At 51.5% G+C, this 27,622-nt stretch overlaps 2 protein-coding genes and 1 long non-coding RNA gene across 3 annotated transcripts in view; all 3 read left to right on the top strand.

Annotated features, from left to right (window-relative positions):
* Window positions 1-13,142, top strand: part of DNMT1 (DNA methyltransferase 1) — a 48,637-nt gene extending 35,495 nt beyond the window's left edge. The window contains exons 28-34 of the mRNA XM_033083709.1: window positions 651-817; window positions 5,535-5,712; window positions 7,746-7,941; window positions 9,987-10,150; window positions 11,871-11,987; window positions 12,797-12,887; window positions 12,975-13,142. Of these exons, the coding sequence (XP_032939600.1) occupies window positions 651-817; window positions 5,535-5,712; window positions 7,746-7,941; window positions 9,987-10,150; window positions 11,871-11,987; window positions 12,797-12,887; window positions 12,975-13,018 (957 nt within the window). The 3' untranslated portion in view covers window positions 13,019-13,142. The remainder of the gene's footprint in view (window positions 1-650; window positions 818-5,534; window positions 5,713-7,745; window positions 7,942-9,986; window positions 10,151-11,870; window positions 11,988-12,796; window positions 12,888-12,974) is intronic.
* Window positions 13,143-13,725: 583 nt separating this feature from the next.
* EIF3G (eukaryotic translation initiation factor 3 subunit G) lies at window positions 13,726-24,932 on the top strand. The gene is made up of 11 exons (XM_033083733.1): window positions 13,726-13,808; window positions 14,699-14,748; window positions 14,884-14,976; window positions 15,845-15,933; window positions 16,793-16,852; window positions 17,590-17,694; window positions 18,836-19,025; window positions 19,615-19,722; window positions 20,932-21,068; window positions 21,832-21,938; window positions 24,584-24,932. Exons 1-11 carry the CDS (start codon window positions 13,789-13,791, stop codon window positions 24,597-24,599), a joined length of 975 nt encoding a protein of 324 aa, XP_032939624.1. The 5' UTR covers window positions 13,726-13,788; the 3' UTR covers window positions 24,600-24,932.
* A 1,436-nt stretch (window positions 24,933-26,368) lies between these two features.
* LOC117009508 lies at window positions 26,369-27,504 on the top strand. Its single transcript, XR_004420486.1, has 3 exons — window positions 26,369-26,518; window positions 26,980-26,985; window positions 27,478-27,504. It is a non-coding gene; the product is annotated as an uncharacterized LOC117009508 (long non-coding RNA).
* Window positions 27,505-27,622: the final 118 nt, after the last annotated feature.

Here is a 27,622-nt window from a genome sequence, read left to right as displayed (position 1 = left end):
CAGGAATTGTCCCCTCCAAAAACCCAACTGACCCCTTGGGTGGCTTTGGGGACATTCCCACTCCATCCCTCAGGAATTGTCCCCTCCCAAGACCCCTTGGGTGGCTTTGGGGACATTCCCACAGGTGACTGATCCTTCAAAGACCCAGTTGACCACTTGGGTGGCTTTGGGGACATTCCCACCCCGTCCCTCAAGAATTGTCCCCTCCCACTCCATTTTGGTGTCCCTGGTGCCACCCCAACCCCGTCCCTCAGGAATTGTCCCCTCCCAAGACCCCTTGGGTGGCTTTGGGGACATTCCCAGAGGTGACAAATCCTTCAAAGACCCAACTGACCCCTTGAGTGTCCCTGTGGCCGTCCGCACCCCATTCCCCAGGAACTATCCCCTCCAAAGACCCCTTGGTGGCTTTGGGGACATTTTCACCACACTCCCTCAGGAACTGTCCCCTCCCAACCCCATTCTGGTGTCCCTGGTGCCACCCCTCAGGAATTGTCCCCTCCCACCCCCGTGTTGGTGTCCTTGGTGCCACCCCCAGGAATTGTCCCCTCCCAACCCTGTTCTGGTGTCCCTGGTGCCATCCCCCAGGAATTGTCCCCTCCCACCCCCGTGTTGGTGTCCCTGGTGCCACCCCCGCCCCGGTGTCCCCGCAGGCCGGGCAGTACGGCGTGGCGCAGACGCGGCGCCGCGCCATCGTGCTGGCGGCGGCTCCGGGGGAGAAGCTGCCGATGTTCCCCGAGCCCCTGCACGTGTTCGCCCCCCGCGCCTGCCAGCTCAGCGTCGTGGTGGACGACAAGAAATTCGTCAGCAACATCACGCGGTGAGAGCGCCGCGGCGCCAGGGAACACCGGCGGGGGATTCGGCACCGGGGATTGGGAATTTGGGAATTTGGCATTTGGGGATTGGGAATTTGGGAATTCTGGGAATTTGGCACTGGGGATTTGGGTGTTGGGAGTTTGGGAATTTGGTGTTGGAGATTTTGGTTTGGGAATTTGGCACTTGGGGATTGGGAATTTGGGGAGTTTGGTGTTGGGAATTCCCAATTGGGAATTTTGGTTTGGGAATTCAGCACTGGGGATTGGGAATTTAGGGAGTTTGATTTGGGAATTCAGCACTTGGGGATTGGGAATTTGGGAATTTTGGTTTGGGAATTTGGCACTGGGGATTGGGAGCGTTGGGAGTTTGGGAATTTGGGGATTTGGGTGTTGGGAATTTTGGTTTGGGAATTTGGCACTGGGGATTGGGAATTTGGGGAGTTTGGGAATTTGGCAGTTGGGGATTTGGGTGTTGGGAATGCCGAGGGGATTGGACACTGGGGATTGGGAATTTGGGAATTTTGGTTTGGGAATTTGGCACTGGGGATTGGGAATTTGGGTGTTGGGAGTTTGGGAATTTGGGGATTGGGTGTTGGGAATTTTGGTTTGGGAATTTGGCACTGGGGATTTGGGTGTTGGGAGTTTGGTTTGCGAATTTGGTGTTGGGAGTTCCCAGTTGGGAATTTTGGTTTGGGAATTCGGCACTGGGAGAATTTGGAGCGTTGGGAATTTCGGAATTTGGCACTGGGGATTGGGGTGTTGGGAATTTGGTGTTGGGAATTCCCAGTTGGGAATTTTGATTTGGGAATTCGGCACTTGGGGATTGGGAATTTGGGGAGTTTGGGAATTTGGCACTGGGGATTTGGGTATTGGGAATTTGGTGTTGGGAATTACCAGTTGGGAATTTTGGTTTGGGAATTTGGCACTTGGGATTGGGAGCGTTGGGAGTTTGGGAATTCGGAACTTGGGATTTGAGCGTTGGGAATTCCAGGGAAGAATTCAGCACTGGGAGAATTGGGAGCATTGGGAGTTTGGGAATTTGGCACTGGGGGTTGGGAATTTGGGGAGTTTGGGAATTGGGCACTGGGGATTTGGGTGTTGGGAGTTTGGGAATTTGGTGTTGGGAATTTTGGTTTGGGAATTTTGGTTTGGGAATTCGGTACTGGGAGAATTAGAAGTGTTGGGAGTTTGGGAATTTGGAGATTGGGTGTCAGGAATTTTGGTTTGAGAATTTGGCACTGGAGATTGGGAGTGTTGGGAGTTTGGGGATTTGAGTGTTGTGAATTCCAGGGAAGAATTCAGCACTGGGAGAATTGGGAGCATTGGGAGTTTGGGAATTGGGCACTGGGATTGGGTGTTGGGAATTTGGTGTTGGGAATTTTGGTTTGGGAATTCAGCACTTGGGGATTGGGAATTTGGGGAGTTTGGTGTTGGGGATTTGGGTGTTGGGAATTTTGGTTTGGGAATTCAGCACTTGGGGATTGGGAATTTGGAGAGTTTGGTGTTGGGGATTGGGTGTTGGGAATTTTGGTGTTCGGAATTCGGCACTGGGGATTTGGGTGTTGGGAGTTTGGGGATTTGGAGATTGGGTGTCGGGAATTTTGGTTTGGGAATTTGGCACTTGGGGATTTGGGTGTTGGGAATTTTGGTTTGAGAATTTGGTGTTGGGAATTCCCAGCTGGGAATTTTGGTTTGGGAATTCGGCATTGGGGATTGGGAGTGTTGGGAGTTTGGGAATTCGGAACTTGGGATTGGGTGTTGGGAGTGGGAATTTGGAACTGGGGATTGGAATTTGGGAATTTTGGCTTGGGAATTTGGCACTGGGGATTGGGTGTTGGGAATTTGGGAATTTGGTGTTGGGAATTCTCAGTTGGGAATTTTGGTTTGGGAATTCAGCACTTGGGGATTGGGAATTTGGGGAGTTTGGGGTTGGGGATTTGGGTGTTGGGAATTTTGGTTTGGGAATTTGGCACTGGAGATTGGGAGTGTTGGGAGTTTGGGGATTTGAGTGTTGTGAATTCCAGGGGGAATTCAGCACTGGGAGAATTGGGAGCATTGGGAGTTTGGGAATTTGGCACTGGGGATTTGGGTGTTGGGAGTTTGGTTTGCGAATTTGGTGTTGGGAGTTCCCAGTTGGGAATTTTGGTTTGGGAATTTGGCGCTGGGGATTTGGGTGTCGGGAATTTGATGTTGGGAATTCCCAGTTGGGAATTTTGGTTTGGGAATTCAGCACTGGGAGAATTGGGAGTGTTGGGAGTTTGGGAATTTGGCACTGGGGATTGGAATTTGAGAATTTTGGTTTGAGAATTCGGCACTGGGGATTTGGGTGTTGGGAATTTTGGTTTGGGAATTCGGCACTGGGTGTTGGGAATTTGGGGAATTTGGGAATTTGGCACTGGGGATTGGGAATTTGGGGAGTTTGGTGTTGGGGATTTGGGTGTTGGGAATTTTGGTTTGGGAATTCGGCACTGGGGATTGGGAGCGTTGGGAGTTTGGGAATTCGGAACTTGGGATTTGAGCGTTGGGAATTCCAGGGAAGAATTCAGCACTGGGAGAATTGGGAGCATTGGGAGTTTGGGAATTTGGCACTGGGGATTTGGATGTTGGGAATTTTGATTTGGGAATTTGGTGTTGGGAATTCCCAGCTGGGAATTTTGGTTTGGGAATTTGGCACTTGGAGATTTGGGTGTTGGGAGTTTGGGAATTTGGCACTGGGGATTGGGAATTTGGGAATTTTGTTTTGGGAATTTGGCACTGGGAGAGTTGGGAATTTAGGGAGTTTGCGAATTTGGAACTGGGGATTTGGGTGTTGGGAATTTTGGGAATTTGGCACTGGGGATTTGGGTATTGGGAATTTGGTGTTGGGAATTCCCAATTGGGAATTTTGGTTTGGGAATTCAGCACTTGGGGATTGGGAATTTGGGAATTTTGGTTTGGGAATTTGGCACTGGGGATTGGGAGCGTTGGGAGTTTGGGAATTTGGGGATTGGGTGTTGGGAATTTTGGTTTGGGAATTCGGCACTGGGGATTTGGGTGTTGGGAGTTTGGTTTGCGAATTTGGTGTTGGGAATTCCCAGTTGGAAATTTTGGTTTGGGAATTTGGCGCTGGGGATTTGGGTGTCGGGAATTTGATGCTGGGAATTCCCAGTTGGGAATTTTGGTTTGGGAATTCGGCATTGGGGATTGGGAGCGTTGGGAGTTTGGGAATTTGGAACTGGGGATTGGAATTTGAGAATTTTGGTTTGGGAATTTGGCACTGGGGATTTGGATGTTGGGAATTTTGATTTGGGAATTTGGTGTTGGGAATTCCCAGCTGGGAATTTTGGTTTGGGAATTCGGCACTGGGGATTGGGTGTTGGGAGTTTGGGAATTTGGGGATTGGGAATTTGGGAATTTTGGTTTGGGAATTCGGCACTGGGGATTGGGAATTTAGGGAGTTTGATTTGGGAATTCGGCTTTCGGGGATTGGGAATTTGGGAATTTTGGTTTGGGAATTTGGCACTGGGGATTGGGAGCATTGGGAGTTTGGGAATTTGGCACTTGGGGATTGGGTGTTGGGAATTTGTTGTTGGGAATTTTGGTTTGGGAATTCAGCACTTGGGGATTGGGAATTTGGGAATTCAGCGTTGGGGATTTAGGTGTTGGAAATTTTGGTTTGGGAATTCGGCACTTGGGGATTGGGAATTTGGGAGTTTGGTGTTGGGGATTTGGGTGTTGGGAATTTTGGTTTGGGAATTTGTCACTTGGGATTGGGAGCGTTGGGAGTTTGGGAATTCGGAACTTGGGATTTGAGCGTTGGGAATTCCAGGGAAGAATTCAGCACTGGGAGAATTGGGAGCGTTGGGAGTTTGGGAATTTGGCACTGGGGGTTGGGAATTTGGGGAGTTTGAGAATTCGGCACTGGGGATTTGGGTGTCGGGAATTTTGATTTGGGAATTCGGCACTGGGAGAATTGGGAGCGTTAGGAGTTTGGGAATTTGGGGATTGGTTGTTAGGAATTTAGTGTTGGGAATTCCCAGTTGGGAATTTTGGTTTGGGAAGTCGGCAGTGGGGATTGGGAATTTGGGGAGTTTGGTGTTGGGAATTTAGTACTTGGAGATTCCAGGTTGGGAATTCCAGGTTGGGAATTCCAGGGTGGGAATTCTGGATTGGGAATTCCAAGTTGGGAATTCCTGTGGGGGAATTCCAGGGTGAGAATTCTGAGTTGGGAATTCTGGGTTGGGAATCCTGAGCTGGGAATCCCGAGCTGGGAATTCTGGGTTGGGAATTCCGAGCTGGGAATTCCAGGTTGGGAATTCTGAGTTGGGAATTCCAGGTCGGAAATTCTGAGTTGGGAATACCAGGTTGGGAATTCTGGGTTGGAAATCCCGGGCTGGGAATTCCAAGTTGAGAATTGCAGGTTGAGAATTCTGGGTTGGAAATCCCGAGCTGGGAATTCCAAGTTGGGAATACCAGGTTGGGAATTCTGGATTGGGAATTCTAGATTGGGAATTCCAGGGTGGGAATTCCGGGTTAGGAATCCCAGGTTGGGAATCCTGGGTTGGGAATACCGAGCTGGGAATCCCGAGTTGGGAATTCCATGTTGGGAATTCTGGATTGGGAATCCCGAGCTGGGAATCCCGAGCTGGCAATTCCAAGTTGGGAATTCCAGTTTGGGAATTCTGGGTTGGGTATCCCGAGTTGGGAATTCCAAGTTGGTAATCCTGTGTTGGGATTCCCCAGGACGTACTCGGGCCCGTTCCGCACCATCACGGTGCGGGACACGATGTCGGACCTGCCCGAGATCCGGAACGGCGCCTCGGCCCTGGAGATCTCCTACAACGGAGAGCCCCAGTCGTGGTTCCAGCGCCAGATCCGCGGCTCCCAGTACCAGCCCATCCTCAGGGACCACATCTGCAAGGTGGGAACAACGGGAGGGATCCCACTGGAATCACCGGAATCGCCGGGATCGGGGCGAGGGAGCGGCCCCGGGGCGGCCGCGCCCAAAATGGGGATGGGGGAATGGATGGGAGCTGGGAATGGAGGTTTGGGAATGGAGGATTGGGAATGGAGGTTTGGGAATGGAGGAGGTTTGGGAATAGAGGTTTGGGAATGGAGGTTTGGGAATGGAGGTTTGGGAATGGAGGAGGTTTTGGAATGGAGGTTTGGGAATGGAGGAGGTTTGGGTATGGAGGAGGTTTGGGAATGGAGGTTTGGGAATGGAGGTTTGGGAATGGAGGAGGTTTGGGAATGGAGGTTTGGGAATGGAGGAGGATTGGGAATGGAGGTTTGGGAATGGAGGAGGATTGGGAATGAAGGAGGTTTGGGTATGGAGGAGGTTTGGGAATGGAGGTTTGGGAATGGAGGTTTGGGAATGGAGGAGGTTTGGGAATGGAGGTTTGGGAATGGAGGAGGTTTGGGAATGGAGGAGGATTGGGAATTGGGGTTTGGGAATGGAGGTTTGGGAATGGAGGAGGTTTGGGAATGGAGGAGGTTTGGGAATGGAGGATTGGGAATGGAGGTTTGGGAATGGAGGAGGTTTGGGAATGGAGGTTTGGGAATGAGGAGGATTGGGAATGGAGGAGGTTTGGGAATGGAGGAGGATTGGGAATGGAGGAGGATTGGGAATTGGGGTTTGGGAATAGAGGAGATTTAGGAATGGAGGTTTGGGAATGGAGGAGGTTTGGGAAAGGAGGTTTGGGAATGGAGGTTTGGGAATGGAGGAGGTTTGGGAATGGAGGAGGTTTGGGAATGGAGGTTTGGGAATGGAGGTTTGGGAATGGAGGTTTGGAATGGAGGAGGTTTGGGAATGGAGGTTTGGAAATGGAGGAGGATTGGGAATGGAGGAGGTTTGGGATGGAGGAGGTTTGGGAATGGAGGTTTGGGAATGGAGATTTGGGAATGGAGGAGCGTTGGGAATGGAGGTTTGGGATGGTGGAGGTTTGGGAATAGAGGTTTGGGAATGGAGGAGGATTGGGAATGGAGGTTTGGGAATGGAGGATTGGGAATGGAGGAGGTTTGGGAATGGAGGTTTGGGGATGGAGGAGGTTTGGGAATGGAGGAAGTTTAGGAATGGAGGTTTGGGATGGAGGATTGGGAAAGGAGGAGGTTTGGGAATGGAGGAGGTTTGGGAATGGAGGAGGTTTGGGAATGGAGGAGGATTGGGAATGGAGGAGGTTTGGGAGTGGAGGTTTGGGAATGGAGGTTTGGGAATGGAGGTTTGGGAATGGAGGAGGTTTGGGAATGGAGGAGGTTTGGGAATGGAGGTTTGGGAATGGAGGTTTGGGAATGGAGGAGGTTTGGGAATGGAGGTTTGGGAATGGAGGTTTGGGAATGAGGAGGTTTGGGAATGGAGGTTTGGGAATGAGGAGGTTTGGGAATGGAGGAGGTTTGGGAATGGAGGTTTGGGAATGGAGGTTTGGGAATGGAGGAGGTTTGGGAATGGAGGTTTGGGAATGGAGGTTTGGGAATGGAGGAGGATTGGGAATGGAGGTTTGGGAATGGAGGATTGGGAATGGATATTTGGGAATGGAGGTTTGGGAATGGAGATTTGGGAATGGAGGATTGGGAATGGAGGAGGATGGGGAATGGAGGTTTGGGAATGGAGGAGGATTGGGAATGGAGGTTTGGGAATGGAGGAGGATTGTGAATTGGGGTTTGGGAATGGAGGTTTGGGAATGGAGGAGGTTTGGGAATGGAGGAGGATTGGGAATGGAGGAGGTTTGGAAATGGAGGAGGTTTGGGAATGGAGGTTTGGGAATGGAGGAGGTTTGGGAATGGAAGTTGGGAAATGGAGGAGGTTTGGGAATGGAGGAGGTTGGACACCAATAGTTGGACACCCAATTGTCCCCAAAATCCCCCAATGTCCCCAACACCCCCCTGTGGTCCCCAAAATCCCCCAGTGGTCCCCAAAGTTCCCCAGTTGTCCCCAACACCCCCCGCTGTCCCCGCCAGGACATGAGCGCGCTGGTGGCGGCGCGGATGCGGCACATCCCGCTGGCGCCGGGCTCCGACTGGCGGGACCTGCCCAACATCGAGGTGCGGCTCTCGGACGGCACCACCACGCGCAAGCTGCGCTACACCCACCACGAGCGCAAGAACGGCCGCAGCAGCTCGGGCGCCCTGCGCGGCGTCTGCTCCTGCGCCGAAGGTGGGTGCGGCGCGGCGCCGAAACCGCGGTTTGGTCCCGGTGTAAGGAAGGCATTTCTGTTTGAAATGGGGAATGGAAACCCCTTCCCTCTAAATTGTTGTAATTTTGGAATTAAGGGGCTGTCAGGCAAAGGAAAATTAAAATAGAAATACAGAATTACAAAGAACAAACTCAAACCCTGATACAGTCAGAATCCAACCTGACACCCATCAGTCAGGGTGTTGTTATCAATCCCATTCCATTTTGGCTGCACCCTCCTGCAGTGACAGATGTGGCTCAGTTGAAGGTGCAGTTTTCTTCTGAAGTTGTGTTCTGATGTTGAAGGATCTCGTTTTATTTCGGAATCCAGTGGGAAAGGCTGCTCTGTTGTTCCAAATTTCAGTTTTATTTTGGTAGGAAAGGCCTGGCTCCTCCCCCTGGGTGGAGCATCTCAAATGGGATGGTGGAATTTTATCAGCCATGCACTGGGACTCAGTGGCCATGAACAGAGAGATCTGCTGGAGGGAGGATGGGCTGTGAAAGATAAAGAACACTGCCCCAGCTGGTTTATAAAATATGGCCATTAACAGGAGATATCCCACTTGGAAATAAAAAACACTGCCCCAGCTGGTTTGTAGAATATGGACCATTAACAGGGGATATTCCCTTTGGAAATAAAGAAAAAATGCCCCAGCTGGTTTATAGAATATGGCCATTAACAGGCGATATCCCATTTGGAAATAAAAAACACTGACCCAGCTGGTTTGTAGAATATGGACCATTAACAGGGGATATTCCCTTTGGAAATAAAGAAAAAATGCCCCAGCTGGTTTATAGAATATGGCCATTAACAGGCGATATCCCCACAGAAATAAAGAAAAAATGCCCCGGCTGGTTTATAAAATATGATCCATTAACAGAGAATAATCCCCTTTGGGAATAAAGAACACGGCCCCAGCTGGTTTATAAAATATGGCCATTAACAGAGAATATCCCCTTTGGAAATAAAGAACATTGCCCCACTTGGTTTATAAAATATGACCATTAACAGAGAATATCCCCTTTGGAAATAAAGAACATGATCCCAGCTGGTTTATAAAATATGGCCATTAACTGGAGATATCTCCTCTGGAATTAAAGAACATTATCCCAGCTGGTTTATAGAATATTGCCCATTAACAGAGAATATCTCATTTGGAAATAAAGAACTCTGCCCCACCTGGTTTATAAAATATGATCCATTAACAGAGAATATCCCCTCTGGAAATAAAGAACAGTGCCCCAACTGGTTTGTAAAATATGGCCATTAACAGGAGATATCTCCTCTGGAATTAAAGAACATTATCCCACCTGGTTTATAAAATATGGCCATTAACAGAGAAATCCCTTTGGAAATAAAGAAAAAATGCCCCACCTGATTTATAAAATATTGCCCATGAACAGGAGAGATCCCCTTTGGAAATAAAGAACATGATCCCACCTGGTTTATAAAATATGCCCATTAACAGAGAATATCCCCTCTGGGAATAAAGAACATTGCCCCAGCTGGTTTGTAAAATATGGCCATTAACAGGAGATATCTCCTCTGGAGTTAAAGAACACTGCCCCAGCTGGTTTATAAATTATGATCCATTAACAGGAGATAGCCCCTTATGAAATAAAGAACATGACCCCAGCTGGTTTATAAAATATGGCCATTAACAGGAGAAATCCCTTTGGAAATAAAGAAAAAATGCCCCAGCTGGTTTATAGAATATGATCCATTAACAGGAGATAGCTCCTTTAGAAATAAAGAACATGGCCCCACCTGGTTTATAAAATATGGCCATTAACAGAGATTATCTCATTTGGAAATAAAGAACTCTGCCCCACCTGGTTTATAAAATATGGCCATTAACAGAGATTATCTCATTTGGAAATAAAGAACTCTGCCCCACCTGGTTTATAACATCTGGCCCAACACATGGTGATAGAATTGATATTTTTAGTCACATCCTGTATTGCAACCCAAGACAGTTTTGCCTTTTTTTACCCTCACTAAATTTGGTTTTTTTGGCGTTTCCCAGGGAAGCCGTGCGACCCGGCGGACCGGCAGTTCAACACGCTCATCCCCTGGTGCCTCCCGCACACCGGGAACCGGCACAACCACTGGGCCGGGCTCTACGGGCGCCTGGAGTGGGACGGCTTCTTCAGCACCACCGTCACCAACCCCGAGCCCATGGGCAAGCAGGTGGGGCGGGGCGGCCGCGGGAGTGACCGGCGCGTTGGCTTTGGTGGTGGCCAGTGGTCATTGTTGTCATAGCCATTGGTGTTGGGCAGTGGTCATTGTCTCAGCCATTAATGGTGGGCAGTGGTCATTGTCTCAACCATTGGTGGTGGTCAGTGGTCATCATTGTCTCAACCATTGGTGGTGGGCAGTGGTCATTGTTGTCCCAGCCATTGGTGGTGGTCAATGGTCATCATTATCTCAACCATTAATGGTGGTCAGTGGTCATTGTTGTCCCAACCATTGGTGGTGGGCAGTGGTCATTGTCTCAACCATTGGTGGGCAGTGGTCATTGTTGTCCCAACCATTAATAGTGGCCAGTGGTCATTGCTGTCCCAGCCATTGATGGTGGTCAGTGGTCATCATTGTCTCAACCGTTAATGGTGGTCACTGGTCATTGTCCCAGCCACTGGTAGTGGGCAGTGGTCATTGTTGTCCCAGCCATTGGTGGTGGTCAGTGGTTATCATTGTCTCAACCATTAATGGTGGTCAGTGGTCATTGCTGTCCTAGCCATTGATGGTGGTCAGTGGTCATTGTCCCAGCCATTGGTGGTGGTCACTGGTCATTGTTGTCATAGCCATTGGTGGTGGGCAGTGGTCATTGTTGTCCCAGCCATTGGTGGTGGGCAGTGGTCATTGTTGTCTCAACCATTGGTGGTGGGCAGTGGTCATTGTTCCAGCCATTGGTGGTGGGCAGTGGTCATTGTTCCAGCCATTGGTGGTGGTCAGTGGTCATTGTCCCAGCCATTAATGGTGGCTGGTGGTCATCGTTGTCCCAACCATTGGTGGTGGGCAGTGGTCATTGTTGTCTTAACCATTCGTGGTGGGCAGTGGTCATTGTCCCAACCATTGGTGGTTGTCAATGGTCATTGTTCCAGCCATTGGTGGTGGGCAGTGGTCATTGTTCCAGCCATTGGTGGTGGTCAGTGGTCATTGTCCCAACCATTGGTGGTGGTCAGTGGTCATTGTTGTCCCAGCCCTTGGGCGGGGTTGGTGGTGGTGACCATTGGCCACCAATGTCCCAATGGTTGGGTTTGATGGTCACCAACGCCCCAGTGGTTGGCACTGGTGGTCACCAATGGTCACCAATGTCCCAATGGTTGGCTCTGGTGGTCACCACTGCCCGCCACATCCCAACCATGGCTCTGGTGGTCTCCAGTGTCCCCAGTGTTGGCTCTGGTGGTCTCCAGTGGTCACCAGCGTTGGCTCTGGTGGTCACACTGCCCCTCATGTCCTGACCATGGCTCTGGTGGTTTCCAGTGGTCACCAGTGGTTGGGTTTATTGGTCACCACTGCCTGTCACATCCCAACCATGGGTGTGGTGGTCTCCAGTGGTCACCAATGCCCAGTGGTTGGGTTTGGTGGTCACCAGTGTCTCCAATGCTTGGGTTTGGTGGTCACCACTGCCCATCACATCCCAACCATGGCTCTGGTGGTCTCCAGTGGTCACCAGTGGTTGGGTTTGATGGTCACCAGTGTCCCCAATGGTTGAGTTTGATGGTCTCCAGTGTCCCCAGCATTGGCTCTGGTGGTCTCCAGTGGTCACCAATGGTTGGCCCTGGTGGTCTCTCCAGTGTCCCCTGTTGTCCCTGGTGGTCTCTCCAGTGTCCCCTGTTGTCCCTGGTGGTCTCTCCAGTGTCCCCTGTTGTCCCTGGTGGTCACTGTGCCCCCGGTGCCGTTGCAGGGCCGGGTGCTGCACCCCGAGCAGCACCGCGTGGTCAGCGTGCGGGAGTGCGCGCGCTCCCAGGGCTTCCCCGACACCTACCGGCTCTTCGGGAACATCCTGGACAAGCACAGACAGGTCAGCGGCCGGGACGGTGGCACGGAGCTGGTGACTCTGTCCCCAATGTCCCCAGTGTCCTGTGTCCCACTGTCCCACTGTCCCCTGTGTCCCATTGTCCCAGTGTCCTGTGTCACAGTGTCCCCTGTGTCCCACTCTCCCATTGTCCCAATGTCCCACTGTCCCTGTGTCCCCAGAGTCCAGTGTCCCCAGTGTCCATTATCCCAGTGTCCCAATGTCCCCAGTGTCCTGTGTCCCAGTGTCCCCACTGTCATGTTGTCCTGTGTCCCACTGTCCCCAGTGTTCCTTTGTCCCATTGTCCCTGTGTCCCAGTGTCCTGTGTCCCACTGTCCCAGTGTCCCACTGTCCTGTGTCCCAGTGTCCCACTGTCCCCAGTGTCCTGAGGCCCACTTTTTCATTGTCCCCAGTGTCCCTTTGTCCCAGTGTCCCCAGTGTCCTGTGTCCCACTGTCCCGCTGTCCCCTGTGTCCTGTGTCCCTGTGTCCATTATCCCAGTGTCCCACTGTCCCCAGTGTCCCTGTGTCCCACTGTCCTCAGTGTCCTGTGTCCCACTGTCCTACTGTCCCAGTGTCACTTTGTCCCAGTGTCCCATTGTCCCTGTTGTCCCTTTGTCCCCATTGTCCTTTTGTCCCTGGTGTCCATTGTCCCCCTGTCCCTGTCCTGAGTCCTGGTGTTGCTCTGTCCGCTGTCCCTCTGTCCCTCTGTCCTGGTGTCCCTCTGTCCCCTGTCCCCTGTCCCTCTGTCCCATGTCCTGGTGCCCATTATCCCTCTGTCCCTGTGCCCACTGTCCCTCTGTCCCTCCTTCCCCAGGTGGGGAACGCGGTGCCACCTCCCCTGGCCAAGGCCATCGGGCTGGAGATCAAGGCCTGCGTTGTGGCCAAGCTGCGCCAGGACACGGCCGGTGAGTGACCGCCGTGGTGTCCCCGTGGTGTCCCTGCAGTGTCCCCACGGTGTCCCCACGGTGTCACCTCAGCCCTGTTGTCCCCAGGGCCCCGCGTGGCGCCGCAGGAGCCGATGGAAGCGGCCGGCTGAGCCACGGACGGACAGACGGACACGGAGTCACCGGGGGGACGGAGGGGGCGGCCTGGCTGATTTGGGGATTTTTTGGCTTTTTGCTTTGCTTTGGTTTGGTTTTTTTTATTCTTTTTTTCCTCCTTTTATTTTTTGGTTTTCCTTTATTTTTTTCCTATTTTTCTCTTTTTTCTCTTCCCCCCTTTCTTTTATTTTCCCCCCTTGCTTTCTTTCCCATTTTTCCCCTGTTTTTCCCCCCTTTTTAAATTTTTAACCCCTTCTTTTGCCTTGGGTTTTAAAGTTTTTTTTCCTTGCCTTTTTTTTTTTTTCTGGAATTTTTCTGCTTTTTCCACTTCTTTAAAAAGAGTTTTTATTTTTCCAATTTTGCCTTATGTTAATTTTAAAAAATTTTTTAAAATTCCCCTCCCTCCGCGCTCTCCGTGCTGCTCCAACCTCCCCTCAACCCCCTCAGGGCCCGGGCCCCACTCCCCCGTTTTTATCGCATTGTACCGAACCCCCCGCGGCCGCTTTGTACAAGGTGGAACTCGATACTTTATGTAGTTTTTATATGTTGTAATATTTCTTCGAATAAATCGCGCCTATAAGTTATAAACAATTCTCTCCCGCCGCGCTACGAGTAGGCCGCAAGCCTCAATAGAGGCGTTGCTTAGCAACCGCTTCCCGTCATGCCCTGCGCGGGCGTTTCCCGCCTCCCCCGCCGGAAGTGACGCGCGCCGGCCGGAAGTGGCGGCCGGCCTTTCCGGTGTGGCGGCGTGAGGGCGGCGGAGGCGATGCCGACCGGGGATTACGAGTGAGGGAGGGGGAAACAGCGGGAACGGCGCCGGGAATGGCTCTGGGAGCCGGGATTGGGGTTGGGAATTGGGATTGGCGGCGGGGAGGGGGTTGGAGTGGAGCGGGAGCGGCGGGGGGACGTAGCGGGGCGGCGGGCCTGTGGCTGTGAGGGGGGACCGGGACCGGGAACGGGAACTGGGATCGCGAACGGGATCGGGAGATGGGACCGGGAACGGGAACCGGGAGCTGGGATCGGGAGATGGGACCGAGAACGGGGATCGGGAGTGGCAGCTGGGATCCGTGAGCGAGGCCACGGCGGGGCCCGGGGCCTGGCGGGGCCCGGTCGGGGAGGGAGACCCCCCCGGTTGTGGGGCCCGGAGATCCCGATCCGGTGTCCTGGGGGTCCCGGAGACCCCGATCCGGTTTCCCGGAGATCCCGATCGGGGGTCCCGCCCGGTCCTGATCCGGTGTCCCGAGGGTCCCGGTGGGGGGCTTCGGGCGGGGCTGTGGCCGTGAGGGGAAGCGGGCGGCGTGGGGAGGGACGGGAGGGGACAGAGGGACCCTGGAGAGGGGACACAGGCACAGGAGGGGACAAAGGGACGCTGAGGGTGGCACCAGGAGGGGACACAGGGACCCTGGAGAGGAGGCACAGGGACAGGAGGGTGACACAGGGACATTGAGGTGGCACAGGGGCACTGAGGGTGCCACAGGGAGGGGACACAGAGGGGACACAGGGACCCTGGAGAGGGGACATAGGCACAGGAGGGGACAAAGGGACACTGAGGGTGGCACCAGGAGGGGACACAGAGGGGACACAGGGACAGGAGGGTGACACAGTGACAGGAGGGTGGCACAGGGAGGGGACACAAGGACAGGACAGGTGGATCTGAGGCCGTTGTGTCCCCACAGCTCCAAGCCCAGCTGGGCTGACCAGGTGGAGGAGGAGGGAGGAGAAGATGGTGAGTGACACCTGGGACACCTGGGGGAGTGGCACCTGGGACACCTGTGAGGGTGGCACCTGTGGGATCTGTCAGGTGTGCCCTGAGCCCAGGTGGGGCTGTACCTGAGCCCAGGTGACCCCCCCTGTCCCCCAGACAAGGTGATCACCAGTGAGCTGCTGAAGGATCTGCCCCTGCCCGGGGTCCTGGGAGGCCCCTCCAGCGCTGAGGCCGAGCTGCTCAAGGGAGGTGAGAGTGGCACACCTGGGGACACACCTGGGGACACCTGGGATACACCTGGGGACACCTGGGATATACCTGGGGATAACTGGGGACACCTGGGGATACCTGGGATACACATGGGGACAACTGGGGACACCTGGGATACACATGGGGACACCTGGGGATACCTGGGATACACATGGGGACAACTGGGGACACCTGGGATACACATGGGGACACCTGGGGATACCTGGGGACACGTGGGATACACCAGGGGACACACCTGGGACACACCTGGGATACACCTGGGATATACGTGGGGATAACTGGGGACACCTGGGGATACCTGGGATACACATGGGGACACCTGGGGACACCTGAGACACACCTGGGGACAGCTGAGGACACCTGGGATACACCTGGGAACAACTGGGGATACCTGGGATACACCAGGGGACACACCTGGGGACATCTGGGGAAACCTGAGACACATCTGGGGACACCTGGGGATACCTGGGGACAACTGGGGATACCTGGAATACACCTGAGATACACCTGGGTATACCTGGGGACAACTGGGATACACATGGGGACACCTGGGATACATCTAGACACACCTGGGATATACCTGGGGACATCTGGGGATACCTGGGGCTCACCTGGGACACACCTGTGGGGATGAAGGACACGTGGGGGGGAGGGACACACTTGGGGACACACCTGGAGATATCTGGGGACACCTGGGGACACCTGGGACACACCTGGGATACACCTGGGGACACCTGGGGATACCTTGGATACACCTGGGGACACCTGGGACACACCTAGGGACACCTGGGGCTCACCTGGGATACACCTGGGGACACACCTGGGGCTCACCTGTGGCTGTCCCCAGGGCCCCTCCCATCCCCCAAGGAGGTCGTCAATGGCAACATCAAAACCATCACCGAGTACCGCGAGGAGGAGGACGGGCGCAAGGTCAAGGTGGGCACAGGGGGACAGGGGGGACAGGGGGGCACAGGTGGCACAGGTGAGCACCTCAGAGCCTGCAGGTGCCACCTGAGCCTCGAATTCAGCACCTGAACCCCAAATTTGATACTCCTGAACCCCAAATTTGGCACCTGTGAACCCCAAATTCGGCACCTGAATCCCAAATTTGGTTCCTCTGGGGCTCAGGTGTTCCAGGTGAGTCCAGTTTGGCACCTGAGCCCTAAAATTGGCACCTCTGAACCCCAAATTTGGCACCTGTGAACCCCAAATTTGGGGTTTTTTAGGATCAGGTACTCCAAGAATTCCCAAATTTGTTTTTTTTGGGAACTGGTGCTCCAAGAATCCCCAAATTTGGGCTTTTTTGGGATCAGGTGCTCCAAGAATCCCCAAATTTGTCACCTGTGAACCCCAATTTTGGTTTTTTTGGGGATCAGGTGCTCCAAGAATCCCCAAATTTGGGTTTTTTGGGGATCAGGTGCTCCCAAGAATTCCCAAATTTGGTTTTTTTGGGGCTCAGGTGCTCCAGGAACACCCAAATTTGTCACCTGTGAACCCTAAATTTGGGGTTTTTTGGGATCAGGTGCTCCAAGAATCCCCAAATTTGGTTTTTTTGGGGATCAGGTGCTCCCAAGAATTCCCAAATTTGTTTTTTTTTTGGGCTTAGGTGCTCCAGGAACACCCAAATTTGTCACCTGTGAACCCCAAATTTGGGTTTTTTGGGGATCAGGTGCTCCAAGAACCCCCAAATTTGGCACCTGTGAAGTCCAAATTTGGGCTTTTTTTGGGATCAGGTGCTCCAAGAACCCCCAAATTGGGTTTTTTGGCCCCAATCCCAAATTTTTTTCGTTCCCAGATCATCCGAACGTTCCGGATCGAGACCCGCAAAGCGTCCAAGGCCGTGGCCCGGCGCAAGGTGAGGGAGAACGGGAATTACCTGGGAATGGGATTTACCTGGGGATGGAAAAATGGGATCTACCTGGGGATGGGGAAATGGGAATTACCTGAGGATGGAAAAATGGGAATTACCTGAAAATGGGAATTACTTGGGGATGGAAAAATGGGAATTACCTGGGGGTGGGGTAATGGGAATTACCTGGGGATGGGAATTACCTGACAATGGGATTTACCTGGGGATGGGGAAAATGGGAATTACCTGGGAATGAGGAAAATGGGATTTACCTGAAAATGGGATTTACCTGAGAATGGGAATTACCTGAGAATGGGAATTACCTGAGAATGGGGAAATGGGATTTACCTGGGAATGGGAATTTGGGATTTACCTGGGACTGGGAATTACCTGGGAATGGGATTTAGGGATTTACTTGGGAATGGGATTTACCTGGGACTGGGAAATTTGGCATTTACCTGGGAAGGGAATTTAGGGATTTACCTGAAAATGGTATTTATCTGGGAATGTGGAAAATGGGATTTACCTGGGAATGGGATTTACCTGGGAATGGGAAATTTAGGATTTACCTGGGGATGGGGATTACCTGGGAATGGGAATTACCTGGGAATAGAAAAAATGGGATTTATCTGGGACTGGAATTTAGGGATTTACCTGTGAGTGGGATTTACCTGGGACTGGGAAGTTTGGGATTTACCTGGGAATGGGAAGTTTGGGATTTTCAGGCTCCTTTTTCCCCCCAGAACTGGAAGAAATTTGGGAATTCCGAGTTCGACGCCCCCGGGCCCAACGTGGCCACGACGACCGTGAGCGACGACGTCTTCATGACCTTCATCACCAGCAAGGAGGTGGGGACAGCTGGGGACACCTGGGGACAGGTGTGGGGACAGCTGGGGGACAGGTGTGACCACAGGTGTGTCTGTGCCCAGTATAGGAGCTCAGGTGTGTCTCAGGTGTGTCCTAGGTGTGTCCCCAGGTGTGTCCTACGTGTCCCCAGGGGTGTCCAGGTGGGCTCAGGTGTGCCCTCAGGTGTGTCTGTGCCCAGATGTGGAGACTCAGGTGTGACCTCAGGTGTGTCCAGGTGGGCTCAGGTGTGTCTGTGTCCAGGTGTGGGGGTTCAGGTGTGACCTCAGGTGTGTCCAGGTGGGCTCAGGTGTGCCCCAGATGTGTCTGTGCCCAGATGTGGAGACTCAGGTGTGACCTCAGGTGTGTCCAGGTGGGCTCAGGTGTGCTCAGGTGTGTCTGTGCCCAGATATAGGAGCTCAGGTGTGTCCAGGTGAGGACAGATGTGACCTCATGTGTGTCCAGGTGTGACCTCAAGTGTGTATGTCCAGGTGTGGATACTTAGGTGTGACTTCAGGTGTGTCTATGCCCAGATATAGGAGCTCAGGTGTGTCCCCAGGTGTCCCCAGGTGTGCTCAGGTGTCCCCAGGTGTGCTCAGGTGTGCCCCAGGTGTGTCTGTGTCCAGGTGTGGGGGCTCAGGTGTGCCCTCAGGTGTGTCCAGGTGACTTCAGGTGTGTCCAGGTGTGACCTCAAGTGTGTATGTCCAGGTATGAGGGCTCAGGTCTAGACCCAGGTGTTTCCCTGGTCAGGTGTAGGGGCTCAGGTGTGTCTGTGTCCAGGTGTGGGGACTCAGGTGTGACCTCAGGTGTGTCTGTGTCCAGGTGTGAGGGCTCAGGTGTGCCCAGGTGTACCCAGGTGTGCTCAGGTGTACTGAGGTTGTACCCAGATGTCCCCAGGTATGCTCAGGTGTGTCCTAGGTGTCCTCAGGTGTCCCCAGGTGTGTCGTAGGTGTCCCTAGGTGTGCTCAGGTGTGTGCTCAGATGTCCCCAGGTGTGCTCAGGTGTGTCCTAGGTGTGCTCAGGTGTGCTCAGGTGTATCCTAGGTGTCCCTAGGTGTACTCAGGTGTCCCCAGGTGTGTGCTCAGGTGTCCCCAGGTATGCTCAGGTGTCCCCAGGTATGCTCAGGTGTGCTCACCTGCCCCACAGGACCTGAACTGCCAGGAGGAGGAGGACCCCATGAACAAGCTGAAGGGCCAGAAGATCGTCAGCTGCCGCATCTGCAAGGGCGACCACTGGACCACGCGCTGCCCCTACAAGGACACGCTGGGGCCCATGCAGAAGGAGCTGGCTGAGCAGCTGGGGCTGTCCACGGGGGAGAAGGAGAAACTGCCAGGGGGTAGGAACCAAAGTTCTTGGTTTTTGAGGGATTTTGGGATTTTTTCCCAATTTTTTTCCTGATTTTTCCTGATTTTTTGTGATTTTTTCCTGATTTTTTTCCTGATTTTACCGCATTTCTGTGACTGAGTGGTGGTGGCCCCAAAGGTCCCTGTGGTGGCCCTGAGCAGACGGAGACACTGCCAGGGGGTAGGAACCCAAAATTCTGAGATTTGGGCAATTTTGGGGATTTTTCCTGATTTTTTCTGATTTTTCCTAATTTTTTCCATCTTTTTTTCCCTGATTTTTTCTGATTTTCCGTGATTTTTTGTGATTTGTTTTCCTAATTTTTTGTGATTTTTTCCTGATTTTTTGTGATTTTTTTCCTGATTTTTCCTGATGTTTTTCCTGATTTTTCCTGATTTTTCCTGATTTCTCTTGATTTTTTGGTGATTTTTTCCTGATTTTTTCCTGATTTTTTTTCTTGATTTTTCCTGATGTTTTTTCTGATTTTTCCTGATTTTTTTCGTGATTTTTCCTTTGTCTCACCTGTCTCACTCGAGCCATCTGTCTCACCTGTCTCACCTGTCCTTTTTTCCTCTCACCTGCAGAGCCGGAGCCGGTGGCCGCCCAGGTGAGCAAGACGGGCAAATACGTCCCGCCCAGCCTGAGGGACGGGGCCAGCCGGCGCGGGGAGTCCATGCAGCCCAACCGCCGAGGTGAGCTCACCTGGGGGGATAAACCACACCTGGGGGGGATAAACCACACCTGGGACACACCTGGGGGGGATAAACCACACCTGGGAGGGGATAAACCACACCTGAGGGACGGGGCCAGCCGGCGCGGGGAGTCCATGCAGCCCAACCGCCGAGGTGAGCTCACCTGGGGGGATAAACCACACCTGGGGGGGATAAACCACACCTAGGGGGAATAAACCTCACCTGAGAGGGTAAAAAACACACCTGGGGGGGATAAACCACACCTGGGACACACCTGGGGGGGATAAACCACACCTGGGGGGGATAAACCACACCTGAGGGACAGGGCCAGCCGGTGCGGGGAGTCCATGCAGCCCAACTGCCGAGGTGAGCTCACCTGGAGGGATAAACCACACCTGGGGGGAATAAACCACACCTGGGACACACCTGGGGGGAATAAACCACACCTGAGGGGGATAAACCACACCTGGGGGGAGATAAACAACACCTGAGGGACGGGGCCAGCTGGCGCGGGGAGTCCATGCAGCCCAACCGCCGAGGTGAGCGCACCTGGGGGGATAAACCACACCTGGGGGGGATAAACCACACCTGGGAGGGGATAAACCACACCTGGGGGGGATAAACCACACCTGGGGGAGATAAACCACACCTGAGGGACGGGGCCAGCCGGCGCAGGGAGTCCATGCAGCCCAACCGCCGAGGTGAGCGCACCTGGGGGGATAAACCACACCTGGGGGGGTAAAAAACACACCTGGGGGGATAAACCACACCTGAGACACACCTGGGGGGGATAAACCACACCTGAGGGACGGGGCCAGCCGGCGCGGGGAGTCCATGCAGCACAACCGCCGAGGTGAGCTCACCTGAGCACACCTGGATACACCTGGGCACACCTGGGGGGGTAAAAAACACACCTGGGGGGGATAAACCACACCTGGGTACACCTGGGAGGGTAAAAAACACACCTGGGACAAACCTGGGGGGGTAAAAACACACTTGGGACACACTGGGGGGCTCTGGGGACACCTGGGACACACCTGGGTGATTCTGGGGACACTCTTGAGGACACCTAGGACACACCTGGGTCCCTTTGGGTCACACCTGGGCACCCCTGGCTCCCTTTGGGACACACCTGGGTGGTTCTGGGCACACCTGGACACCCCTGGCTCCCCTTGGCACACCCCTGACCCCCCCCCTCCCCCGTCCCAGCCGATGACAACGCCACCATCCGCGTCACCAACCTGTCCGAGGACACGCGCGAGACCGACCTGCAGGAGCTGTTCCGCCCCTTCGGCTCCATCTCCCGCATCTACCTGGCCAAGGACAAAACCACGGGGCAGTCCAAGGTCAGTGGCACACCTGGGGCACCTGGGCACACCTGGGTTCCTGCTTTTCCCAATTTCCTGCATTTTTACCCTGTTTTTCCTGGGTTTTTACCCAAATTTCCCACAATTTTACCCCATTTCTCCTGGGGTTTTCTCCCCTTTTATTCCAATTTCCCCATTTTTTACCCAATTTTTTCCCCCATTTTCCCCATTTTTTCTCCCATTTTTTCCCATTTTCCCCATTTTTTCCCCCATTTTCCCCAGTTTCCCAACTTTTTACCCCATTTCTCCTGGGGTTTTCCCCGTTTTCCCCAATTTCCCCATTTTTTACCCATTTTTTTTCCCATTTTCCCAATTTCCCTGTTTTTTACCCCAATTTCCCTGTCTGCTTTTCCCCATTTCCCCATTTTTCCCCCATTTTCCCAATTTCCTCGTTTCTCACCCCAATTTTCCCATCTGTTTTCCCAATTTCCACCTTTTTTCCACCAATTTCCCTGTTTGATTTCCCATTTTTCCCAGTTTCCCAATTTCTCACCCCAATTTCCCAATTTTTCTCCCCATTTTTTCCCAGTTTCCCCGTTTCTCACCCCAATTTCCCCGTTTGTTTTTCCCATTTTTCCCAATTTCTCTCCCCATTTTTTCCCAATTTCCCAATTTCTCACCCTGTTTGATTTCCCATTTTTTCCCAGTTTTCCCATTTCTCACCCCAATTTCCCTGTTAGTTTTTCCCAATTTCCCCATTTAATTTCCCATTTTTCCCAATTTCTCCCCGTTTTCCCCGCAGGGTTTCGCCTTCATCAGCTTCCACCGGCGCGAGGACGCGGCGCGGGCGATCGCGGGGGTGAGCGGCTTCGGCTACGACCACCTGATCCTCAACGTGGAGTGGGCCAAGTATGGGATGATATACACACCTGGGGGGTTATAAACACACCTGTGGGTTACACACACCTGTGGGTTATACACACCTGTGGGTTATACACACCTGAGCACACCTGTGGGTTATACACACCTGTGGGTTACACACACCTGTGGGTTATACACACCTGTGGGTTATACACACCTGTGGGTTATACACCTGTGGGTTATACACACCTGTGGGTTACACACACCTGTGGGTTATACACACCTGTGGGTTATACACACCTGTGGGTTACACACACCTGTGGGTTATACACACCTGTGGGTTATACACACCTGTGGGTCACACACACCTGTGGGTTATACACACCTGTGGGTTACACACACCTGTGGGTTATACACACCTGTGGGTTATACACACCTGTGGGTTATACACACCTGTACTCACACCTGTGGGTTACACACACCTGTGGGTTATACACCTGTGGGTTATACACACCTGTGGGTTACACACACCTGTGGGTTATACACACCTGTGGGTTACACACCTGTGGATTACACACCTGTGGGTTATACACACCTGTGGGTTACACACACCTGTGGGTTACACACACCTGTGGGTTACACACCTGTGGGTTATACACACCTGTGGGTTATACTCCCCTGTGGGTTATACACACCTGTGGGTTACACACACCTGTGGGTTATACTCCCCTGTGGGTTATACACACCTGTGGGTTACACACCTGTGGGTTACACACACCTGTGGGTTATACACACACCTGTGGGTTATACACACACCTGTGGGTTATACACCTGTGGGTTATACACACCTGTGCACACCTGTGGGTTATACACACCTGTGGGTTACACACCTGTGGGTTATACACACCTGTGCCCTCACCTGTAGGTTATACACACCTGTGGGTTATACACACCTGTGGGTTACACACACCTGTGGGTTACACACACCTGTGGGTTACACACACCTGTGGGTTACACACACCTGTGGGTTATACACACCTGTGGGTTACACACCTGTGGGTTACACACACCTGTGGGTTACACACCTGTGGGTTACACACACCTGTGGGTTACACACCTGTGGGTTATACACACCTGTGGGTTACACACACCTGTGGGTTACACACACCTGTGGGTTACACACACCTGTGGGTTATACACACACCTGTGCCCTCACCTGTGGGTTATACACACCTGTGAGTTACACACCTGGGGGTTATACACACCTGTGGGTTACACACACCTGTGGGTTACACACACCTGTGGGTTACACACCTGTGGGTTATACACACCTGTGGGTTATACACACCTGTGGGTTACACACACCTGTGGGTTATACACACCTGTGGGTTACACACACCTGTGGGTTACACACCTGTGGGTTACACACACCTGTGAGTTACACACACCTGTGGGTTACACACACCTGTGGGTTACACACCTGTGGGTTATACACACCTGTGGGTTATACACACCTGTGGGTTACACACACCTGTGGGTTACACACCTGTGGGTTATACACACCTGTGGGTTATACACACCTGTGGGTTATACACACCTGTGGGTTATACACACCTGTGGGTTATACACACCTGTGGGTTACACACACCTGTGGGTTACACACACCTGTGAGTTACACACACCTGTGAGTTACACACACCTGTGGGTTACACACACCTGTGGGTTACACACACCTGTGGGTTATACACACCTGTGGGTTACACACACCTGTGGGTTACACACCTGTGGGTTACACACACCTGTGGGTTACACACCTGTGGGTTATACACACCTGTGGGTTACACACACCTGTGGGTTACACACACCTGTGGGTTACACACACCTGTGGGTTATACACACCTGTGCCCTCACCTGTGGGTTATACACACCTGTGAGTTACACACCTGGGGGTTATACACACCTGTGGGTTACACACACCTGTGGGTTACACACACCTGTGGGTTACACACCTGTGGGTTATACACACCTGTGGGTTATACACACCTGTGGGTTACACACACCTGTGGGTTACACACACCTGTGGGTTACACACACCTGTGGGTTACACACCTGTGGGTTATACACACCTGTGGGTTATACACACCTGTGGGTTACACACACCTGTGGGTTACACACACCTGTGGGTTATACACACCTGTGGGTTACACACACCTGTGGGTTACACACCTGTGGGTTACACACACCTGTGAGTTACACACACCTGTGGGTTACACACACCTGTGGGTTACACACCTGTGGGTTATACACACCTGTGGGTTATACACACCTGTGGGTTACACACACCTGTGGGTTACACACCTGTGGGTTATACACACCTGTGGGTTATACACACCTGTGGGTTATACACACCTGTGGGTTATACACACCTGTGGGTTATACACACCTGTGGGTTACACACACCTGTGGGTTACACACACCTGTGAGTTACACACACCTGTGGGTTACACACACCTGTGGGTTATACACACCTGTGGGTTACACACACCTGTGCTCACACCTGTGGGTTATACACACCTGTGGGTTATACACACCTGTGGGTTACACACACCTGTGGGTTATACACACCTGTGGGTTATACACTTGTACACACCTGTGCCCTCACCTCTCCTCTCTCCCCTTTTTCCTCCCCCCAGGCCCTCGACCAACTGAGAACAGAGCCGCTCCCAGTTCAGCACCAGTGGGAACCAGTGGGAACCAGTTCAACACCAGTGGGATCCAGTTTGGCACCAGTTCAAAACCAGTGGGAACCAGTTCAGACCAGTGGGATCCAGTTCAACACCAGTTCAGCACCAGTGGGAACCAGTTTGGTCCCAGTTTATCCCAGTTCAGTCCCAGTTTGGTCCCAGTTTATCCCAGTTTGGCACCAGTGGGTGCCAGTTCAGTCCCAGTTTATCCCAGTTCAGTCCCAGTTTGGCACTGGTGGGTCCCAGTTTATCCCAGTTTGGTTCCAGTTCAATAAAAGCCCCCTGGGATTTCGGCTCATCCCGAGGTTTGCAGCTGGAAATTTAAAAACCTGAAATTTTGGGGTTAAAAAAAATAGAAATTTTGGGACTAAAAATGGGAATTTTGGGGAAAATGGGAATTTTGGGACTAAAAATGGGAATTTTGGGTGGGAAAATAAAAGTCTGCTGGAAAAAAAAGTGAATTTTGGGGAGAAAAACAAATTTTGGGAGGAAAAATGGGAATTTAAGAGGGAAAATGGGAATTTTTGGGGAAATGGAAATTTTTGGAGTAAAAAGGGAAATTTAGGGAGGAAAAAATGACAATTTTGGGCCTAAAAATTGGAATTTTTGGGTGGGAAAAAGATTTTTGGGTGGAAAAATGAGAATTTTGTGTGGAAAAATGGGAAATTTGGGGTGAGAAAAATGAGATTTATTGTGGAAAATGAAATTTAGGGGTAGGAAAAAATGGATTTTGGGTGGGGAAAATGGGATTTGGGGTGGAAAAGGAAATTTTGGGGTGGAAAATAAAATTTGGGGTCAAAAAAAGGATTTTGGGGGGGAAATTTGGGATTTTTTAGGGGAAAAAAAAAAGAAAAAAAAACAGACAAGGCCCTGGGGGTGAGTCCAACTTTATTCCCATGGGAAAAACAAAAACCTGCAAAGTTTTGGGGGTTTTTTCCTCATTTTGGGTTTTTTTTTTTTTTTTTCTCATTTTGGGTTTTTTCCTCCACTTTGCATTTTTTTCTCTATTTTAGGATTTTTTTTTTTTTTTTTTTTCCCCATTTTTTGTGATTTTTTCTCCAATATTTTTTTGGGTTTTTTTTCCTGGTTTTTTTTTTTTTTGGGGGGGTTCTAGGTCAGGAATTTTGGGGTTCCAGATTTGGATTTGGGGGTTCCAGATCGAGATTTTTGGGGTTCATTAGTGGAATTTTTGGGGTTCCAGATGTGAATTATGGGGTTCTGGGTCTGGATTTTTGAGGGGGGTTCATGAATGGGATTTTCTTAAATTTTTCTTTTGGACCCTGGTTCAGATTCAGATTTTTTGGGGTTCTAGATTCAGATTTTGGAATTCCAGATTGAGCTTTTTGAGGTTCCAAGTTTAAGATTTTTTGGGGTTCTAGGTCGGGATTGTGTGTGTGTGGGGGGTGGGGGGGTGTTCATGAGTGGGATTTTCAAATCTTTTATTTAGGACCCTGCTTTAGATTTATTTGGGGTTCTAGGTCTAGATTTTTGGGGTTCCAGGTTGGTATTTCGGGGTTCTATGTGTAGATTTTTGGGGTTCTGGATTTGGCTTTTTGGGGTTCCAGAATGATATTTTGGGGGGGGTTTCATGAGTGGAATTTTGGGGTTTGAGATTTTCGGGGTTCTAGGTCTGGATTTTGGGGTTCTGGGTCAAGATTTTTTGGGGTTCTATGTTGGGAATTTTTGGGGGTTCATGAGTGGGGTGGGGCTTTTTTTTTTTTTTTTTGGGATCCTGGGTTAGTTTTTTGGGGTTCTAGATCCAGATTTTGGGGTTCCAGGTTGAAATTTTTGGGATTCTGGGTGTGAATTTTTTCAGGTTCTGGATTTGAATTTTTTGGGGTCCTAGTTCCAGATTTTTCGGGGTTCCAGGTTAAAATTTTGGGGGTTCTGGATTTGAGCTCCATATTGAGATTTTTTTTCGGGTTTGTGAGTGGAATTCTTGGGATTCCAGGTTTGAGATTTTTTGGGGTTCTAGATTCAGATTTGGGGGTTCCGTGTTGAGAATTTTGGGGTTCCAGATTGATATTTTTGGGGTTCATGAGTAGAATATTTGGGGTTCCAGGGTGGAGATCTTCGGGGTTCTAGGTCTGAAAATTTTTGGGGCAGTTCCAAGTATGAATTTTGGGGTTCTAGGTGTGACATTTTTGGGGTTCTGGATTTGGATTTTTTTGGGGGGGTTCCAGATTGAGATTTTTGGGGTTCATGAGTGGAATTTTTTTTTGAATCCAGGTTTAGGTTTTTTTTTTTTAGGTTCTAGATCATGATTTTTGGGGTTCTAGGTCTGGATTTTTGGGGGGGGCTCATGAGTGGGAATTTTTTTTTGAATACTGGTTTCATTTTGGGAGTTCTAGGTCCAGATTTTTTGGGGTTCCAGGTTGTGATTATAGGGTTCTAGGTGTGACTTTTGGGGGTTCTGGAGTTGGGCTCCAGATTGAGTTTTTTGGGGGGTTCATGAGTGGAATTTTTGGGGTTCCAAGTATGAGTTTTTTCATTTTAGGTCTGGATTTTGGGGTTCCAGGTGTAGATTTTTGGGGTTCTAGATGAGCAATTTTTGGGGTTCTGTATCTGGATTTTTGGGGTTCCAGGTTTGAGATTTTTGGGGTTCTCGGTGTGAATTTTTGGGGTTCTAGGTTGGGATTTTTTGGCGGTTTAATTTGGGGTTTTGGGCTTTTTGTGTTTGGATTTTGGGGTTCCTGGATGAGATTTTGGGGTTCTGGATTTGGATTTTGGGGTTCCAGGTGTGGATTTGGGGGTTCTGTGTTTGAATTTTGGGGTTTTGTGTTTGAATTTTGGGGTCCCAGGTGTGGATTTCGGGGTTCCAGGTTGAGAATTTTGGGATCCAGGTCGGGATTTTGGGGTTCTGAGTTTGAATTTTGGGGTTTTTGGTTGGGATTTTGGGGTTCCAGGTGTGAATTTTGGGGTTCTGTGTTTGAATTTTGGGTTTTTTTGTTGAGATTTTGGGGTTCCAGGCTGGGATTTCGGGGTTTT

Source organism: Catharus ustulatus, chromosome 33 (genome assembly GCF_009819885.2).
Source record: "Catharus ustulatus isolate bCatUst1 chromosome 33, bCatUst1.pri.v2, whole genome shotgun sequence".
NCBI classification, from domain to species: domain Eukaryota; kingdom Metazoa; phylum Chordata; class Aves; order Passeriformes; family Turdidae; genus Catharus; species Catharus ustulatus.
This window is presented reverse-complemented; position numbering and strand designations above follow the sequence as displayed.

Excerpts from the sequence above, each read along its gene's own strand:
- EIF3G (XM_033083733.1), top strand. The coding sequence starts at position 13,789 with ATGCCGACCGGGGATTACGA. Across the intron at positions 15,934-16,792 it reads AGGACGGGCGCAAGGTCAAG|ATCATCCGAACGTTCCGGAT; the intron begins GTGGGCACAGGG and ends TTTCGTTCCCAG. Across the intron at positions 16,853-17,589 it reads AGGCCGTGGCCCGGCGCAAG|AACTGGAAGAAATTTGGGAA; the intron begins GTGAGGGAGAAC and ends TTTTCCCCCCAG.